Below are 17,083 nucleotides of genomic sequence, written 5' to 3'. Positions count from 1 at the left end.
GACAACCCAGCTTTGGTTTCTGTTATTCCTACCCTCTAATGGACAAGGATTCGAACTTCAGTATCCTTTAATTTACAGAGCTTCCGTTGAAAGACACAAGAAATGTAACATCACTGATGACAATCCGATTAGCTTTAGAAGTGTGAGTTCTACTTATTTAGCTAAATTTTGGATTTTTTTTAATCTTTAAAAACAGTACAACGTAAGAACTTTATAATATTAATGGATGACTCAAGTATTTCATTATTTCCACTTTCTATCTAAATGCAAGGATCAAACTAAATTTCCGGTTCAAAACAATACGTCTGGTAGATAAAGAAAGCACGAAACGGCAAATGATTTATGCTTGTTTATTCTAAATTGTCTAATTACTTATCTATGATCTATATGAAGTTCCATTCTTTGGAAACTTAAACAAAACTGTAATTCTGGCTTTCACTATAATATTTCTAAATCAATGTAAAATATACTATTTTAAGTTGAACATGTAGCTCACATCTTTCAAATGAAACGGAAACACATGATGCCGGACGTACTGGTTACAATAAGCCAGGTTTGATCTATCCGCTGCGTCGCAAGTATTATGGCTACAACATACGAACAAAAATACCCCCAAAAATGGAATACGATCCCCGAATTCGAAGACTGGATGTGTCAAGTAAACAAGAACATTTTGTATTTTGATGTGCTACTAGTATGAGGCATACGCGAAATTAACGGGCTTAAGAAAGCAAGTGAAATCTTCAGAAACAATTTATGCACACAAAAAGTTTAAAGCAGATCTTAAAACTAATAACAAATTTTATGCGATATAATCCGCAGATATGAGCAAGATGTTTTTAGGTTAGCTTAGGGTAGTGTAAGGTAGGATAGTTCTGGCTAATATCTGCGGAACAAACCCTGTTCATACATATATGGGGCCGCGGAGGCTCAATGGCAGAGCCTCACATGCCGTGTGAGGTACGTCCCGGGTCCAATCTCATCTTCCAACAAGAGAGTTTTTGCTGGACAAACGCCTTGCACGTGACATTTCTTGCGATTCTCAAGTTTCCCACACCTTCATTTCGCCGTTGTCATCCATCTCACCATCATCGTCTCTCGTATGCATAAAAGGAAAAATTTGTGAAGAAGGCTGAATTAAATAATAATACAGCTGAATTTACACGGCTAGCAGTGTAAAATCATTACAAGGGCTACAGAAACCCGTATCACTGCGGAGAATATGGAAATTAGTGAAAGAACTATAATTCTTCAAGTACTTAGAGTGGGTTGCCTAAACTTGTCCTGCGCGGATTTGGTGAGGCTTTGGCCCTGTTGATATTCTTTTGATGATGTCCTGTGAGAATGTTTAGGCATCACTGATGCAGCTATGACCTTGGATGCTTTCAGTATAAAAAAATGACGGGTTAAGTTTAGAGTTACCCCTCCGCTTTTTATAAAAATCAGGAAAATTTACAAGAGAAATGAGGTAAGAAATGATAATTTGAAGTTTTTATTTGATGTTTAGGAATGTAAGTTCGGCAGGATAGTTATGTTTAATACGAGAAAAGATATGTGGAAATTAGTACTATTTGCCGGATGCGGAAGCATTCGCGGAAGGTTTCAGCAGCATGGTGCTTGTAAAATATGGCGAATATGGCGAACAGGTGTAACGGATGCGCAAGAATAATGAAGTAAATTTTTGTGAAGCCCACGGAGTACTGAAGTCAAGTGAAATGTAAAAATGTTTAATACTTTGAGCACTGTTTTTTGTATGTTGCAAAGTCCAAGGGCACCTTCAGACTGGAAGGGCAACTCTAAACTTAAGCCAAAATGACTACCCAGCACAGGTTGGTCCATGTTTTTCTCAAGTAATCATTCCGATATTTGTGAGCAGGAATGTAGTCGCAAAAAAGAAAACAAATGGGGATCTTAAAGTTATTAGGAGATCACTACTGAAAGTTTAATAATTTTTGAATGATTATTTTTGGGTGATGCTCTGAACTTTGCTTATTCCAACACCGGTATCTACATGCGCTATCATAGGAAGAGAATAGAATGCTTAAGGATCCAATTTCCGTAAAGAAACGCAAATTAGATATAAATTTGACCCTGTATTCTTAAATAGTGACAATACTTACACTCACTATACTACATACATTTCACATTATATAAGATGTCATGTTGCAATAAATTTCATCATTTCACGACATATTAGCTTACCTGCTTAATAAGAATCACATGCAACCACGCACGAATAGACTGCTGCTCCCGTTTCGCGCACTTCGCTTATATTTTGTTTAGCAGACTGCTAAGTATTGTTGCCAACACTCAACGAAAAGAAGTGGTTAAAATTAACAGTTGAAAATTGCAAAATGACTTTTTAAAAACCTTAAAAAATGCAAGGTTTCGCGCTGAGAAAGGTAAATAAATTCGGTTCATATAATATAAAATTAAAACAAAACTCTCATAATAAAACTAAATGTCATCATCATCTTCTTTTTCTTTAGATTGAGGCGACCCTTCGTTACTCTCGATTCATTGTACCGGGCTGCAAAACTGGCTAGATTTTTTTTATTTTTTTTTATGAAAGTAGCACTTTTGCATACAGTGCAGCAGAAATCAGTATGTTAAAATTGAAGAAATTTTGTTTTCAACCTGTCTGAGAGTCTATTTTTGACTATTGACCTGGTTGAGCACAGCTTCATTTCCGCGTTCGTATGTGGAAGGTGGAATCGAGTTTCTCCTCCGTTATCGACTGGTTTACTTCTTGCCAAAAACTTCTTTAGTTAAAGACTCATTTACCCATTGCATGAAAATAAAAATAAATGTCATCAGTTTTATGTTCGTCAGTGTTTTTCAACTTTATCGATATTATTTTCAAATACTAAAATGAAAGCTAAAGCTAAGTTATAGTAAAAAACTGTTTCATTGGTTTCAAATCCTCATTGACACTGAAAAGCGACATTTTCTGTAGGATGTCCATATTATCAGGAAGTCTGTTCTAGATTTCTTCTGGGATCGAACCAGGGACCCCAAGCACCGGAGGTGAACGCTCTACCACTGAGCCACCGCGCCCCCACCAAAAAGACAATTTGATATATATATATATATATATATATATATATATATATATATATATATAGTATTAGTATTAGTGACTGAAAGTTCTACTACAAACTTCCTGGAGATACAGCCTATGAATGTGTATGACCAGCCAGCCAACTTTTAGTAGGTGATGTCAGTGTATGATTTCCATCTCCTTTATTTCTGGATCTCTAGACCAGGCTCACTATCTTTTAATTTAAAAAGAAAAAGCCCTCCACTTGTCTCAAAATGTGAAGTGAATAACGAAAATTGTGCCTGGAAATCAATCAGAACCACGAATATGATAAGCGTGTGCAATAGCCATTTTACTGTTACTACTATTGTCGTTAATACTTTTACAACTACTAACAATAATTATAATTATTATTTCAACATTAATATATGTGTGTGATCAAAATGTAGTAAACTCTTATCTTTCTTTTTTATTAGCTATCATCATCACTCTCATCTGAAGAACCTATTGCTTGTACACAGATTTCAATCCTTTCATCAAAAATAGATTGAAAGTTTTCGTATCTTCCTTCAATGCTTTCTACATGTTTGATATAATTTATCCACTTTTCGGGCATCACATGATTGCACGACTCCTTAAGAAGTTGTATTACTTCCCCCACTGGTCGTTTCCTTAAATTTTGAGACAAAACAATACCTTTCAGTTCTGACCACAAAATTTCGATGGAGTTGAGGACGCAATGGTAAGGTGCTAAACGTAGCACAATATGCCCATATTTTGCAGCTAATTCGTCCACCGAACATTTCTTTCTTCTGTCGGTAACAGAAGTGTTCCCTTCTATAACTTCAAGGAGAACGGGAATTATAGGAACAGGATTAGGAATGGGGATATTATGCAAGGTCATATAGTTAAGAATTTGACTTTTCTTCCAGGAAGAGATTGGTTTTGGGTTGAGAACACGACTGTGATACGGGGAATTGTCCATAACAATTACACATGGTGTTTCAAGGCGTTTCAATAGTTTCTCCTCAAACCAATTCTCAAAGATATCTGCATTCATGCTACCATGGTAATCTGCTGGAGCATCAGCCATTGTTTTGTGAGTTACTAGAAGCGCATCGTCAATAAAACCTGAACGCCCCCCGCAATGTTGAATAACAATTCTATCACATTTATTCCCAGGACTCGTTATAACACAATTGTCTGAATCGTCTGTCCAGTTCTTCATCCGACAGGAGTTACTATCAAACCATGTTTCGTCGAGATACACATCTACATAACCCTGAGCACGAAGATTATTGATACTATGCAGGTATCTATACCGCCATGCAATTACATGTGGTGATTCATTATGAATACATTTTTTCACCGAGGTTTTATATTTAATACCCATACTTCGTAGCAGATGATAAACTCTAGTGCGTTGGTATGGAAACTTGTGTTCGGTGTCAGCTGTCTTAAGCCCCATTGCTTCAATTAGCGCTTCCGTTGTGGGGGATTTGCTTTCCTTATAAAATTCAAAAACTGTGCGGCGCAATAAATCACGAGTGAAATCGTCAATTTTGTCGAATTGAAGCTTTTGTTTTACAACTTTCTTTTTTGTTGATCTCGAATAGTTTTTTACATCAATTTTCCCACAAATTCTTTTCATAGTACTAATGCTAACACCAGTCGCCTGCGTTAATAACTTAAGTATTTGGAAGTTAAGACACCACCATTATCAATGACACTTCGTATTTTTTTTTTAAAAAAAATCACATTTTTCACTAACATCATCGTTTGCTTACGCAACTTAGCTCCCCTCTCAACTACAACATTATCTTTTTTCGTCGTAGTTCTTGGCGAAGAAGGTCCGGTCTCCGGATTTTTGTCCAAATATTGCTCGTTACGAGTGTTATTGTTTAATCAAGGTCGGAAAAACATTGACATTGTAGCGAATTATAACCGAACACACTAACACAAAGAGTAATTCGAGACTGAAAGAAATCTTGAGAATAGGAGACATTTGGCAATCTCTTTTTCTGTTTCTCGCCTCTTGTTTGCTTAGATTTATGGCCAGTTGACAAGGGTCAGAGCCATGTGGGTGATCTGTGAATTCCTGGAACCAGGGTTCTCTTGATCTGAAACCATGTATATACGGCAACCATACGTCCCATTTTGACCGGGACAGTCCCGTTTTAGAGGCGTGTCCCGACCGTCCTGTCAATAGATGGAAAAAAGTAGTATTTGTCCCGTTTTATGTAAGTGAAAGAAGTAAATATCAAACCCAGTACCTTTAATCCTTGTAAAGGTATTAATAACAGAACTACACAGAAAATAAAAGTTCTGTGCATGTGATCCCAGAGTATGGATTCTATGTATTTTGTTACACAGAATCGAAATTTCAAAACCTCTAGACGATTGACCATGTCAATTTTGTTTCTGGGCGCAAAAGTGTGTTCTCTCTATCGAATATCGCTCAAATTTTTCGGTTATAAAAGAATGGCACGTGGTGTTCCGAAATTTGGATTCTGTATAACAAAATACATCGAATCCATATCCCGTAGTCAACTGCACATACTTTTTTTTTTTTTAATGTGTATCCTCCGTGTCCAAAATCGCTCAAGTTTTTCGTCCACAGCAACAACAACAACAACAACAACAAAAAATGGCTCGGTCAATCGTCCTGGGGTTTCGAAATTTGGATTCTATGTAAAACAATATATCGAATCCATATCCTGAGGGCCGTTGTACAGAACTTTTATTTGTGTGTCTGTGTAATTAATAATAACAAAGAGGCAAGAATTGAACTGAAATTCCCTACATTAAACATGATCTATAGTTCGCAATACTGCTCAGTACCGCATATTCATACTATACAGTAGTTATAATATAGGCTAAGAAGAGTAATTTTAAATTGCATGATGTTTTGGTAGTTCGTTTCTGTTTACGTTATGTATATAGTTGAAAGTTGCTACACGACCTTCATTGCCAAATATCGAATAGTACAGAGGTTCCAAATATCGGATATCAGTTATTAGGGAACGGTATTGGTGATGGCATTCTTCGATTATTACAGATGACAGAAATCGCTAGAAGGAAAAAGTGAGATCCTGAAGCTATGCTCGAAGCTGTTGCTGCCGTCAAGGGAAAGAAATGGGGTTCCTCAAGGCATCTAAAATCTTCAACGTCCTTCAATCTTCAACCTCACAAGTTTCTGCATCATCTAGGATAACTCTCTCTCCTTTCGACATTCGATCACAAACAACCTTACTGGAAGTGCTACAGTCATAACTGCTTCCCCGTACAAAGAGGTCTGGAGAAAGGTAGAGGCCAGCAAAAGGATATGAAAGACAGTGCGAAAAACACCTAAGGAGAACTCGTACCATCTTGCAGCAGGACGCTCTTTTCTTTCACAAAACGAAAGCACAGCACAGATCTTATTAGCAAGCGTTCTTCCAAAAGAGAATCATAGATGAAACGTCTTCTTCAGACGATTCATTAAGTTCTCTTCTCTCAACCGATGCGGAATACAGTGCAGATGACAATTGTGTGTTTTGTAAAACTTGACAAAGGTGGTAAATGATGGATACGATGTATCAATGTCTTAAATGGGCATATGAGCTATGTGCAAGTACTGATCCAAAAGCGTGGAAATCATTTGTTTATGATTTTTGCCAATAATTTAACTTCTTGGTAGATCCTCCTAAAGATGAGTAGAGCAACGTTTAGTTATCAATACACATACATTATTAGAAAGTAGCCTCTTTTACTGAACAATGTGAAAGTACCAGAAAATCTGCATTAAAGAAATGTTTGATAGAACAATGTTTAGTTAAAAGTAAATCTACATGTTGAAAACGTTTAGGACATTTGAGAACAGTGTTTAGTTAAGATAAATTTACATATGTACATATTTAGAAAATATTCTATTTTGTAGAACAACGTTTAGTTAAATCTGCATATTTTGCAACTTTACGTTTTGTATGTTTACACCATGTAATATAATTAAAATAATGCACAGTATTTTCTAATTGTAGTTTTCCTTAAATCTTTCTCATTTTAATTTCTGTCCGATATTAAGACCCTTTACTATCCGATATGGGGCAACCTTTTTCCGAACATATAAGAATGCCATTTAGTATCAAAGTGTATTTATATTTGTTTTAATATTTCCTTATTGCTTCGAAACTTTCAAATTATAATCTACAAAGATAAAAGAACATTGAGAAGAGGTTAAATAAATTAAATATCCGTTGGTAAAGATTTTATTCCTTTTTTTCAAACATCCGATATTCGGCATCTTTTCTACACTATTCATCTCAGTAACCTTGAAAAGTATGGATTCGACACTAGTATTGGTCATTTTGGATCATTGTTTAAATATCTCCCCTTACCGTCAAAGTAAAATGATAAAAACCATTCCAGGCCAGAACCTAGTCTATTTTGAAAATTTGATCGAGATCGGTCGGGGTTCAAGAGTTACTAAGTCACAAACATAGTCACTTTCATTCTTATATGTATATAAGTTAGGATAAGAGATATAAGATCAGTATCCAGCGCTGTAGCGTTCGGTGCAATAATGATTGCTCCAGTCTTAGCGTAACGTAAAAAGTTATTGGTGAATTCACTTAGGGGAAACCCACTTATAAGCATTGTCCTATTTTATTGAATATAGGACAATCCTATTTAGAATTCAATAATCTACAAATCCTTATCTATTCTTTGTTTCACCCTAGGAAGAATATAAAACGGAAGTACGTCAAACGCGTCAAACCAGTGTAGCCAGTAGCAAAAAGTACACTTTTCTGTCAGAAAGGATGGAAGGCTATTGTCCCTTTATACATGTGCATATATAGTCTCAAGGTTACAGACCCTACGGTTGCCTCTATTAGCAGAACAAGTGGGAAGTGAACGACACAAGTCACTTTATGTAGTTATTTATAACAATTTCTTTGCTTAAATAACTTAATAGTATTTGTAATCCAATTTTATGTATGGCCAAACGACAAAGCAGAATGAAAAGATTTTCGGTTTATATTAGACCCCAATAACAATTGAGATGTTATCATATCACATTAATTATAATAATGTACCAAAGAGGAGTGGGGGGAGTCTCATCAGACTCTCAACTTAGAAAGCTGAAATTTGACATTTTTTGACAATAAGCAGACAGTCCAGCAATTTTAGCGTTTTTGATAATTCCCTTCAGATTCTAAACCCTTCTAACATTCAATTTTTTACACATTCCTGCGTAGAAAAGGAATGCAATTCTATCTTCAAATCCAATTCCATCGCTCAGTATCATATATTTATTGCATCAATTAAAAAAAAAAAAGTTTTGCTGATTTATTTGTTTCCTTTCAAAATACGAAGTAAACACATGCTCATGTCTGGTTTTGTAAAGCACATTATTTCATTGTTTCGGAGTTTCGATCAAGACAATCAACAAGATGGACATGCTTAATCCTTCTCCTCTGGGCGCCGCAGTTCCTTCCGAGAAATAATTAAGCGTATTTTTTTTTTTTATTTTTTAAGCAAATTGATACGTATAAATGAAGGTTGAGAGGGAGGAGACTATTAAACCAGTTATCACTAATAGTTGAGTTACAGAATATATTGCTTTGTGAATACACCAGCTTTTATTTTGAACATCCCCCTAAGTACAAATATTGATTCCCTTTCTAGTGGGAGGTCGCGCTTTTAGTATATTACGAGTTGGTAGTGGGTTGATATGTAAAAATAACCGGAAACGAATGATATTAGTGTCGAATTCATAGTTTGGGGGTCACTGAGATGAATAGTAACTTCCCCGAAGCTGTTCAAGTCCAAACTTAGCCCCATCCACATAGTGGGGATGAAAATTAAAATGTTCAAACTCATTAAGATTAGTGTAGAATTCATAGTTTTTGTTGTCGCTAGATGAATAGTGACAATCTTCAATCTGTCCAAATAGTGTTACTCACGAGGCGAGAAATAAGTTTTTTTTGTCTCGTCTCGATTATGGAAGACTTACTTCTCGTCTCAATTATCGAAGGATTAGTTCTCATCTCATCTCAAAATTTATTCGGACTGTTTTGTAAATTTATTTATGCCCGGATATTTCTTAATTTCATCCACAATTTATGAGATTCCCTCCTCATCACGAGATGTTTACGAAAGGTGTAGTATAACAAAAAATTAAACTATGATAATTTTTGTAGCAGTAGTGTGGCCAGGGAGGATTCGGGCCTATACACCCCTAAAAGTTTTTTCTTTTTAATTCCTGAATTATTATTTTTGTCAAAGCTATAGGTAGCCAATTTTAAAACTGACAAAGTTAATAGCTTATGCTTTTCTTATTTTCAGTACACTGTAATTGTTATGTATTTCATTGTTATTAATGATGTAAAACCTGTTTAAATGCGCTTGCCCTTTCTCTATTGAAAGTATTTAAGCAAAACTAAATTTGCTTGAACAAGTCATTGAAACGGTGGGGGAATATAAATTTGTAAAAAAAAAAAAAAAAAAAAAAGCCTAAAACAACTTTTACGAGGGAGGGTTCCGGACCACCCACTTACCTGTGTGGTATTCCATACTACTGGTGCGAAAAGAAATAACGGTTTTGCGGTTTTTAAAAGAACCGACAGAGATTTTTCAAAAACCGGGAAGATTATAAAACAGTTCCGATTTTCAGAGAAAATTGTTTCGAATTTAAAAACTGTTGCGTTTGTGACTGGAGCCGATTTTTAATAGAAAACCGAACCGGTTTTTTAGTAGAAAACGAGAGGGTTTAAAACCAAAAACGGTTTTGGTGAATTCGGTTAGTGACAGAATTTAAAATGTTTTTGAAGATTGTGGTAAAAACAAATTAAACTTCAGAGTTGACTTGCCCGGCAGTTTATAATTATTCGTGTGTCTAGAATAGCTGGAAAGTTCATCTAGTATATTAATATAAGTGCTTGTAACCCTAACTCTGGTCGACATCAACAGCAGAAGCATGACACAAGTAAGATTGTCAGATTTACTCTCACTTAAATATTAGTTTATCGACAAACTTTTTTTAAATGGAGCTACTTTTGCAGTAGATACACAAAGAAAGTAAGACAGACTGGTAGAATAACAATAGAGGTATACAAATTTATTCTTTATCAGTTAAATTTCTTACGATAAGGTAAGTTTGGCAACATGAGCTCGGTTGTTGCCACGTCGGCGGAAGCGGGATGACAGTTTTCATTCATTGTGTTCTGTGATAGTTCAACGAATTTTGTTGTGCGCGTTTCTTGTTTTGTTTTATTTTGTTATTTTCTTATTATAGTTATTCCGTGTGTTATGTGTGTTATTATTAGTGCTGTTAGTAGCTAATTTTGTGTTTAACTGCTGTAGTGGTATTTTTGGAGACAGTCGCTGAAAATTCTCGCATTGTTATAAGAAGCAAAGAAAGAAGAGAAACCTCTTTCTACTGGTGAAAAAATCATGTTATTAAACATTTATTCATATTTTCGAAAACAGACAGTGAAGCTGGAGAGAGGATTTGTGCTTAGGCGTCAAGGCATCTCCGGAAAGGAGGGGAAGTAATAGTGTGATTCATACCATGACAGAGGGGGTAAATTCCTGGGACTGACCTCGTTTTTCGCGGCACAAAAACAGGTGATTATCACGGAGAATTTGAGCAGCAGAATATGAACATTTCCAAGAAATACTCCTTCCGAATGTAGCACCAAATTCCGTGATTGTTATAGATAATGACCGCAGACACTCAATAAAAGACGAAAAAAATCCCTACGAAATCATGTTCCAAAAAAGAAATTATAGAGTGGTTAAAAATTAAAGTGTTGAATGTGATTCAAGCTCCAACAAATTTGAATCAATAGAAATGTTAAATAAAGTTGCTTCCAACATAAAAGTCTCCTACAGAATAGACCGCATTGCAAAAGGAGCCGAACATTAAGTTCTTCGTCTCCCCCTTATCAATGCGAACTCCCTCCCACTGAACTTGTCTGGAGTAATGATTTGGGTGCTTCTTGCCTCCAGGAATAGATTACGTAAGTTAAGTAATTACAATTCCTCATTATTATTATTATTATTATTATTATTATTATTATTATTATTATTATTATTATTATTATTATTATTATTATTATTATTATTATTATTATTATTATTATTGAGTCGCTTATCGCTGCGCAGTTTGGTTAGTGTTCTTTTCTTATTTTCTCAAATCGGCTTCCTCCTACTCATAATAAGTGGCAACGTTGCGCTCGTTGAACGTCATTTCCGTTTTATAATCTTCCTAGGGTGGGACAGAGAATAGTATTCATACTTTTTCTAACAAACTTGTGCAGTGTCCAAGTTTAAATTGGATATGCATCACAGTTAACGTAGCCTATAAAGGGGCGTAAATAAGGACCCCCAAACCCCGTATTATGGGGGGAGGACAAGCCGTCAGGGGCCCCCAAATCGTGAATTGGGACGTAGAGAAGTTGTCCCACTCCACGCTGTCTGCGAGGGCCTCCAAGCCTCTAGTTACGCCTCTGAGCCTATATTAACTTTATGAGCATATTTCGCAATATTAATGGTAACACTTGTAAAAGTGTCTTGTGCATTTAGCACCTTCTCGAGAAAAGTGACCTAAGTCAAAAAACCTAAAGGTCCAAGTTCGTATCCCTCGTGAGAAAAAAGACACAAGTCGTAACTTGATTTAAAGTTATTTTATAATCACTATGTTTTTATCTTTTGTGTGTAAAAGTGTTGTAAATATAGCTTTAAAGTTATCCCAAAATCAGAGTATATTAGAACAAAGATGACAAATTTCGTGTTATGTCACTTTTCTCGCGAGGGATACGAACTTGGATCTTTAGTTTTTTTGACTTGTGTCACTTTTCTCGAGGAGGTGCGGTGGACAAACATCGTGCCCGTGGGTTTTCTCGGGGTTCTCCCGTTTCCTCCCACTTTCTTCATTACACCATTTCACTCATTTCTCATCTTCGCCGTCTTCTTTAGCCTAGCCGGCATAGACGTGGGACGTTAAACTTAAAGATTTCATTTTCATTTAATACTATGTTAATGGGATCCCTCTTGTGAGGAGAGCTCCTTCGTGGCTAAGGGGTTAGCGTACGCGCCTTTGGCGTGGGAGACCCGGGTTCGATTCCCGGCGGGAGCTCATGTGGTTTGGATTCCACGTTAATCAGTAGGTCCACGTCTCATATAGCCTCGGTGCTGAACGGGACGCTAATCTAAAATCAACCCAACCTCTTGTGAGGAACACAAAAAGCGTGACATTCGTGAACAGGCATGGAACGAGATATGTAAAAGATATTTTGTAAAAATGAAGGTATGGACAATAAAATAAGATAAATTGAGGCAAATAATTTATCTCTATTATTAAATAGTTGATTGGATGAAAAGTGATTGGATGTGAAGTTTTAAGCAAATGTATATACAAGAAAAGTCTATGTTGTCTGGATTCAATGACGAAACCATGACATTTTGTACAAAATAGCACCTTCCTTTGTCTGATATTTCGTTCGGGCAAGTACAATTTATATTTGGGCAAGTATTATAGTATTTTCAACGCACAGCCTCTCGACATTTTCCATGTGTAGTAGTGGTGATATCGATATTGGTAGTGAATGCTCTTTAAATCGAAGATATACCCTAGTTTTGTAACGAACAACTTTGGTTAAGAAAAGTAACGGGAAAACAAAGAAAATCGTGCGAATGAAACCTCAAAACATTATAATCTGACTGTGGGGTAATTTTATTTCACATTTTCCCCCATCTTCTATAACAATTATAATATTGTCAGATTACTGACAAAGTATCGAGAAAAAATTAACTTTAGAAAACACTTGGAGGTAAATGTTATGTTTCACTGATTTCTTATAATTTTCATATTCCTTTCTTAATTGTGAAAGGAATATGCTCGCTCGTAGTATCGTTTAAAATGTTTATATATTATAATCTACTTAAAACATGTTTAGCACATTCAACTACGTTTACTATCTTCATTAAATAAAAATAGAATCGATTACATTTTACTAAACTTAATCATTACGGGTAAAAATATTATGAACCAATTAACAAAGGAAAAAAGTCTTTTCGGCACTTGATTTATTACGTCATAAAATAAATTGATTTATTTTTGACCTGACAAAGTGTAAATACATTGAAGTAATTCCAGTGAATAAAATTAATAAATGTTGGAAACGTTTATATTCCTCTTATTTGACTCCCCGTTTCCTTCTACTTTCACCATTCCACCAACCATCCCATCATCGCCCATACGGCCTTAGCCGAACTTGCCAGCATTAATGTTGCATCTAAATGACGTCCCCTACATACTCTCAACTAGCTGCGCCCCGGGGCAAATGCCCCGAATTGCCCTCCCGCAAATCCGGTCCTATATTATATATCCCCCTCCCCTCTCACAATTTTTGCGCTGTTCATCTCAGCGGCCTCAAAACCTATAGATTTGACACTAATATCGGTCATTTTCGTTCATTTGTAAATGCCTTTCCCCTGTTTTATGTTACATCGTCAAAGTGATACGACAAAAATCATCTCATGTTCCAACTTAACCTTGGTTGAAAATTTGATAGAGATCGGTCCGGTGGTTCAAGAGTTATTAAGTTTTATTTATTTTTATATATCTACCTCTCCTTCCTCCTTCCCTAAGTTCTATCATCAAAGTGAATAGATAAATACCATGCCAGGCCCGAACCTCATCTATATTGAAAATTTGATCGAGATCGGTCAGGTGCACTGTAACCAATAACCGTGAAAATAAGAGCTTCCTACCATGAAATATATATGGTTTACGGGAGATCTTATGTTGACAAAACCAGAGCACCATACAATATGACGTCACTAAAAGTGATAGTAAGTTGAGCAGTGTTTGCAACTGACTTGGTGTCAACTTATTAATTTTATACTAGAGTAACAGACCGGTAAAGAAAATATGTTTAAAAATGATTATCTGTTAATGAAGTAATATACTTAAAGAGATATTTGTTTATTTGTATGAAAACATAACATCTCCACACGCGAAATTTGATGATGTGCTCCGCGAAAGATTTGTTGTCACAAAAAATTTGGAGATCTACAATATATAATTAACATAAAAATTAATGATAGGTCTACATCATATTAGTATGTGACAGGCTCGTATCCATGGGGTCTAGGGGGGCGGGCCCCCTCTTAATTTTTACTGGTCCCCTAAAATTTTCACAGTACGATTGCAAATGAACTATAACAGGGTGCAAAATTTCAAAGTCAGACGCACTCGCCAATCCTAAAATAATGGTCGCCAGTATCTCTCACGTACAAATTGAGATTCCCCCCCCAAACGGCCTTTGGTTTGACAAAGAAAGAATTCACATTCCGTGTTTTCTCCCACTCAGTGACAATTATTTTCTTACGAAACAGAAAATGCGCTGCCCTGTGAGTTCAGGCAGAAAATATTCCTACTGAACACTGGTCGCCAGCTCTAAATTTCTAGTCGCCAATGGCGACTTGGAGACCGGAAAATTTGTGTTCTGAGCTATAATATGATGATTAACTATATTACGTTTGGATCGGGACCCCCTCCCAAACTTCTACCGGGCTACCCCTAGATTTTTGGGCTGGCTACCAGCCTAGTATGTGATAAGTGACAGGGCCGTAACTTGAAGAGGGAGGTGGCAAATGCTTCCCCAAGGAAGATCCCCACCGTTCGAGGGGACCCATTTTAAGACAAAATTTTCTTACTCCGTATACGATACGAACATGAAATTATAAATGTAACATCGAATATGTCCACTATATTACATAAACAAAACAACACATAAAAGGTAAATAAAACAAAAATGAGTCGTGGGCCCATTTCAATAAAAAAAAAGTTTACTATTAGGGGCCCTTGTTCCCTTAATTTATTTGTCATGTATGGAACGGGTCCAAAGGTGTAACTAACGACCCGGGCCCATAAAGAGTAAGAGAAATATGGAAAGAGGGAGCCCAAGAATTAGAGAAACAACTTTTTTCTAGGAGCACCAAATACGCGTATTAATGCTTACTCCCCTCCCAAGAAAAAAGTAAGTTACGGCGCTGGATAAATTGATTCAGATGTAGAATACATGAACATAAAAACAGTAATTTATGATTAAAATGAATGACTGCGTGTGAAAGAGGACTGTACTACTAATTTTTTAAAAATTATATAACGTTTACTGTATGTAGAAAACGATGGTGCAGTCCTATTTTATGAGTTTGAATTTGCAAAATTTAGGAAAGAAGTATGTAATGTATTTCTCGGGTTCTGTAGGATTACGGGGGACCAAAACTACGTAAAACACAATGTTTATAGGTGGAATGAGTTCATGTTGCGGAAAGATAATTGATATTGATATGTAAGTAATTTGTGAACTGAGTAGACTGGAAATGCCGTGTGCGGAATGGAAAATTTTGCAATTACTATTTGCTATTAATTAGAATGGACAAATACAACGTGCATTGCGGCGTTCTAATCCGACTTCGCTTGCTAGCGCTCGCTCGTCAATATTTATTTATTGATACTGGTCACTGATTTATTTATTGACTGATATAAAGTCATGGCCATTACCGGCATCTATGGCCTTGAGCAAGTCACGTTGGAGGGATCACATCCTCGGCGAGCACACAATCACAGTACGGGGGAGGGATATAAGGAACGGATAAGGAAAGAAGCGGCCTGAGGCCTGTAAATTAGATACCATCCCGGCATTTACCTGGTGTGAATGAGGAAATCCCAGGAAAAACCTCATTTAGGATAGCTAGCCTGAAAAAGCTGTTACACCTTTTCGACCGACTGACCCTGCCGGAAATCGAGCCCAGGACCAAAGGCGAGAGTATTAGCGACTACTCATGCTCAGCAATACTATCTGAAACTCTTTAGTTAGTGGTATATTTGGCTTTAGGTAGATTAACCTCAAAAACAGTTAAGAAAACAGCAATGATTTTCAACAAAAAATGCTTTCTCCCCGTAATCCGACATATGGCTAGTTTTCAAAGCACATACTGAGAAAAAAAAATGTGGGTAGCGTACTTAAAACGGTAGGTTACATGCGTAATTCCTGTAGTTTTTGGACTTAACGTACAGCAAACGTATAACTGAAATCGCATGTTTTATAATACTTTCCGTATGTGTTCCATCTATACATACTTTCCGTATGAAACAATATAGGCGGTTAGGATCTCACATACAAATCGACGCAGAATGTCCATAGTAGAAAAGAATATAGCTGCAGAATGTAACATAGGTGATATACGGAAAACTGTTAGATGTCAGACATCCTGCAATTGCATGATGTAACACCTAAGGGCAGTGCGTATGTAGCATATGCTCCATACTGATTTCTGTAGTAAGCAAGAGGATTTCGTATATTTGTACAATATACCGCTGTCCGGAGAACGGATTTTTCTTAGTGTGCCGTTCATAAGCAAGGGTGCCCATGTTGTGGTTTCCAAGGGGGGCAAGTATAAGCGACGTTTCAAATATAGTTTCAAATTTTGCTGTAAGTAATGTAAAAATTCTATTGGGTTTTCAATACTCCCAAGTACAATTTCCTCTTAGGGGGGCGAACGCCCCACCTTGCCCCCCTGATGGGAGCCCTTGTTCATAAGTAATGCAGTTATGTGGGTGTTGAACCTGTGGGTTCAGTATTTCTTGATAAATCCATTAAATGTTGTGCGTGTAATCCACAACGCACACTTACAGATATAGGCGGGAATTCATGTCACTTAATGACCTTCCCATTTTAAGGCAGTAATAAACGCGAAAATTGTCGATAAGTGATTCGCCTACTTTGAATTTGCGAATAGTTCGTACTATGTGCGACTTTGTCCATGCGGCTTCTAGGGTATGGTCGACGTCGATAAGATAATAAAACGAAATACTTCAAAAGTTGAGCCAGTGGGTGCGTAAACGTAAACCTCGTGTAGCTTAGGTATAGGCTGCATAATTACTTTATTACATCAGTGTTAATATGCATCCTTAAATTGGGATAGAGCAGTTCACACAGTTCAGATCAACAATACGTGGACAAATTCATATTACTTTGAAACACATTT

The 17,083-nt window shown here is 36.4% G+C and overlaps 2 protein-coding genes across 3 annotated transcripts in view; both read right to left on the bottom strand.

Annotated features, from left to right (window-relative positions):
- AspRS (aspartyl-tRNA synthetase) overlaps positions 1-2,322 on the bottom strand; it is a 58,516-nt gene extending 56,194 nt beyond the window's left edge. Inside the window, exon 1 of one of the 2 annotated variants that reach the window (XM_081735831.1) lies at positions 2,203-2,322. The gene's annotated coding sequence lies outside the window, so the exon portion shown is untranslated. Of the gene's footprint in view, positions 1-2,120; positions 2,171-2,202 lie in introns of those variants that run through there. The other variant, XM_081735832.1, reaches the window with a different exon arrangement.
- A 1,190-nt stretch (positions 2,323-3,512) lies between these two features.
- On the bottom strand, positions 3,513-4,691 carry LOC145667627 (uncharacterized). The gene has a single exon (XM_081735089.1). It carries the CDS (start codon positions 4,689-4,691, stop codon positions 3,513-3,515), a length of 1,179 nt encoding a protein of 392 aa, XP_081591215.1.
- Positions 4,692-17,083: the final 12,392 nt, after the last annotated feature.

The sequence above is a fragment of the Thermobia domestica genome, chromosome 13 (assembly GCF_964235325.1).
Source record: "Thermobia domestica chromosome 13, izTheDome1.hap1.1, whole genome shotgun sequence".
Taxonomy (NCBI): Eukaryota; Metazoa; Arthropoda; class Insecta; order Zygentoma; family Lepismatidae; genus Thermobia; species Thermobia domestica.
This window is presented reverse-complemented; position numbering and strand designations above follow the sequence as displayed.

Coding starts and splice junctions, on each gene's coding strand:
- LOC145667627 (XM_081735089.1), bottom strand. CDS start 4,691: ATGAAAAGAATTTGTGGGAAAATTGATGTAAAAAACTATTCGAGATCA.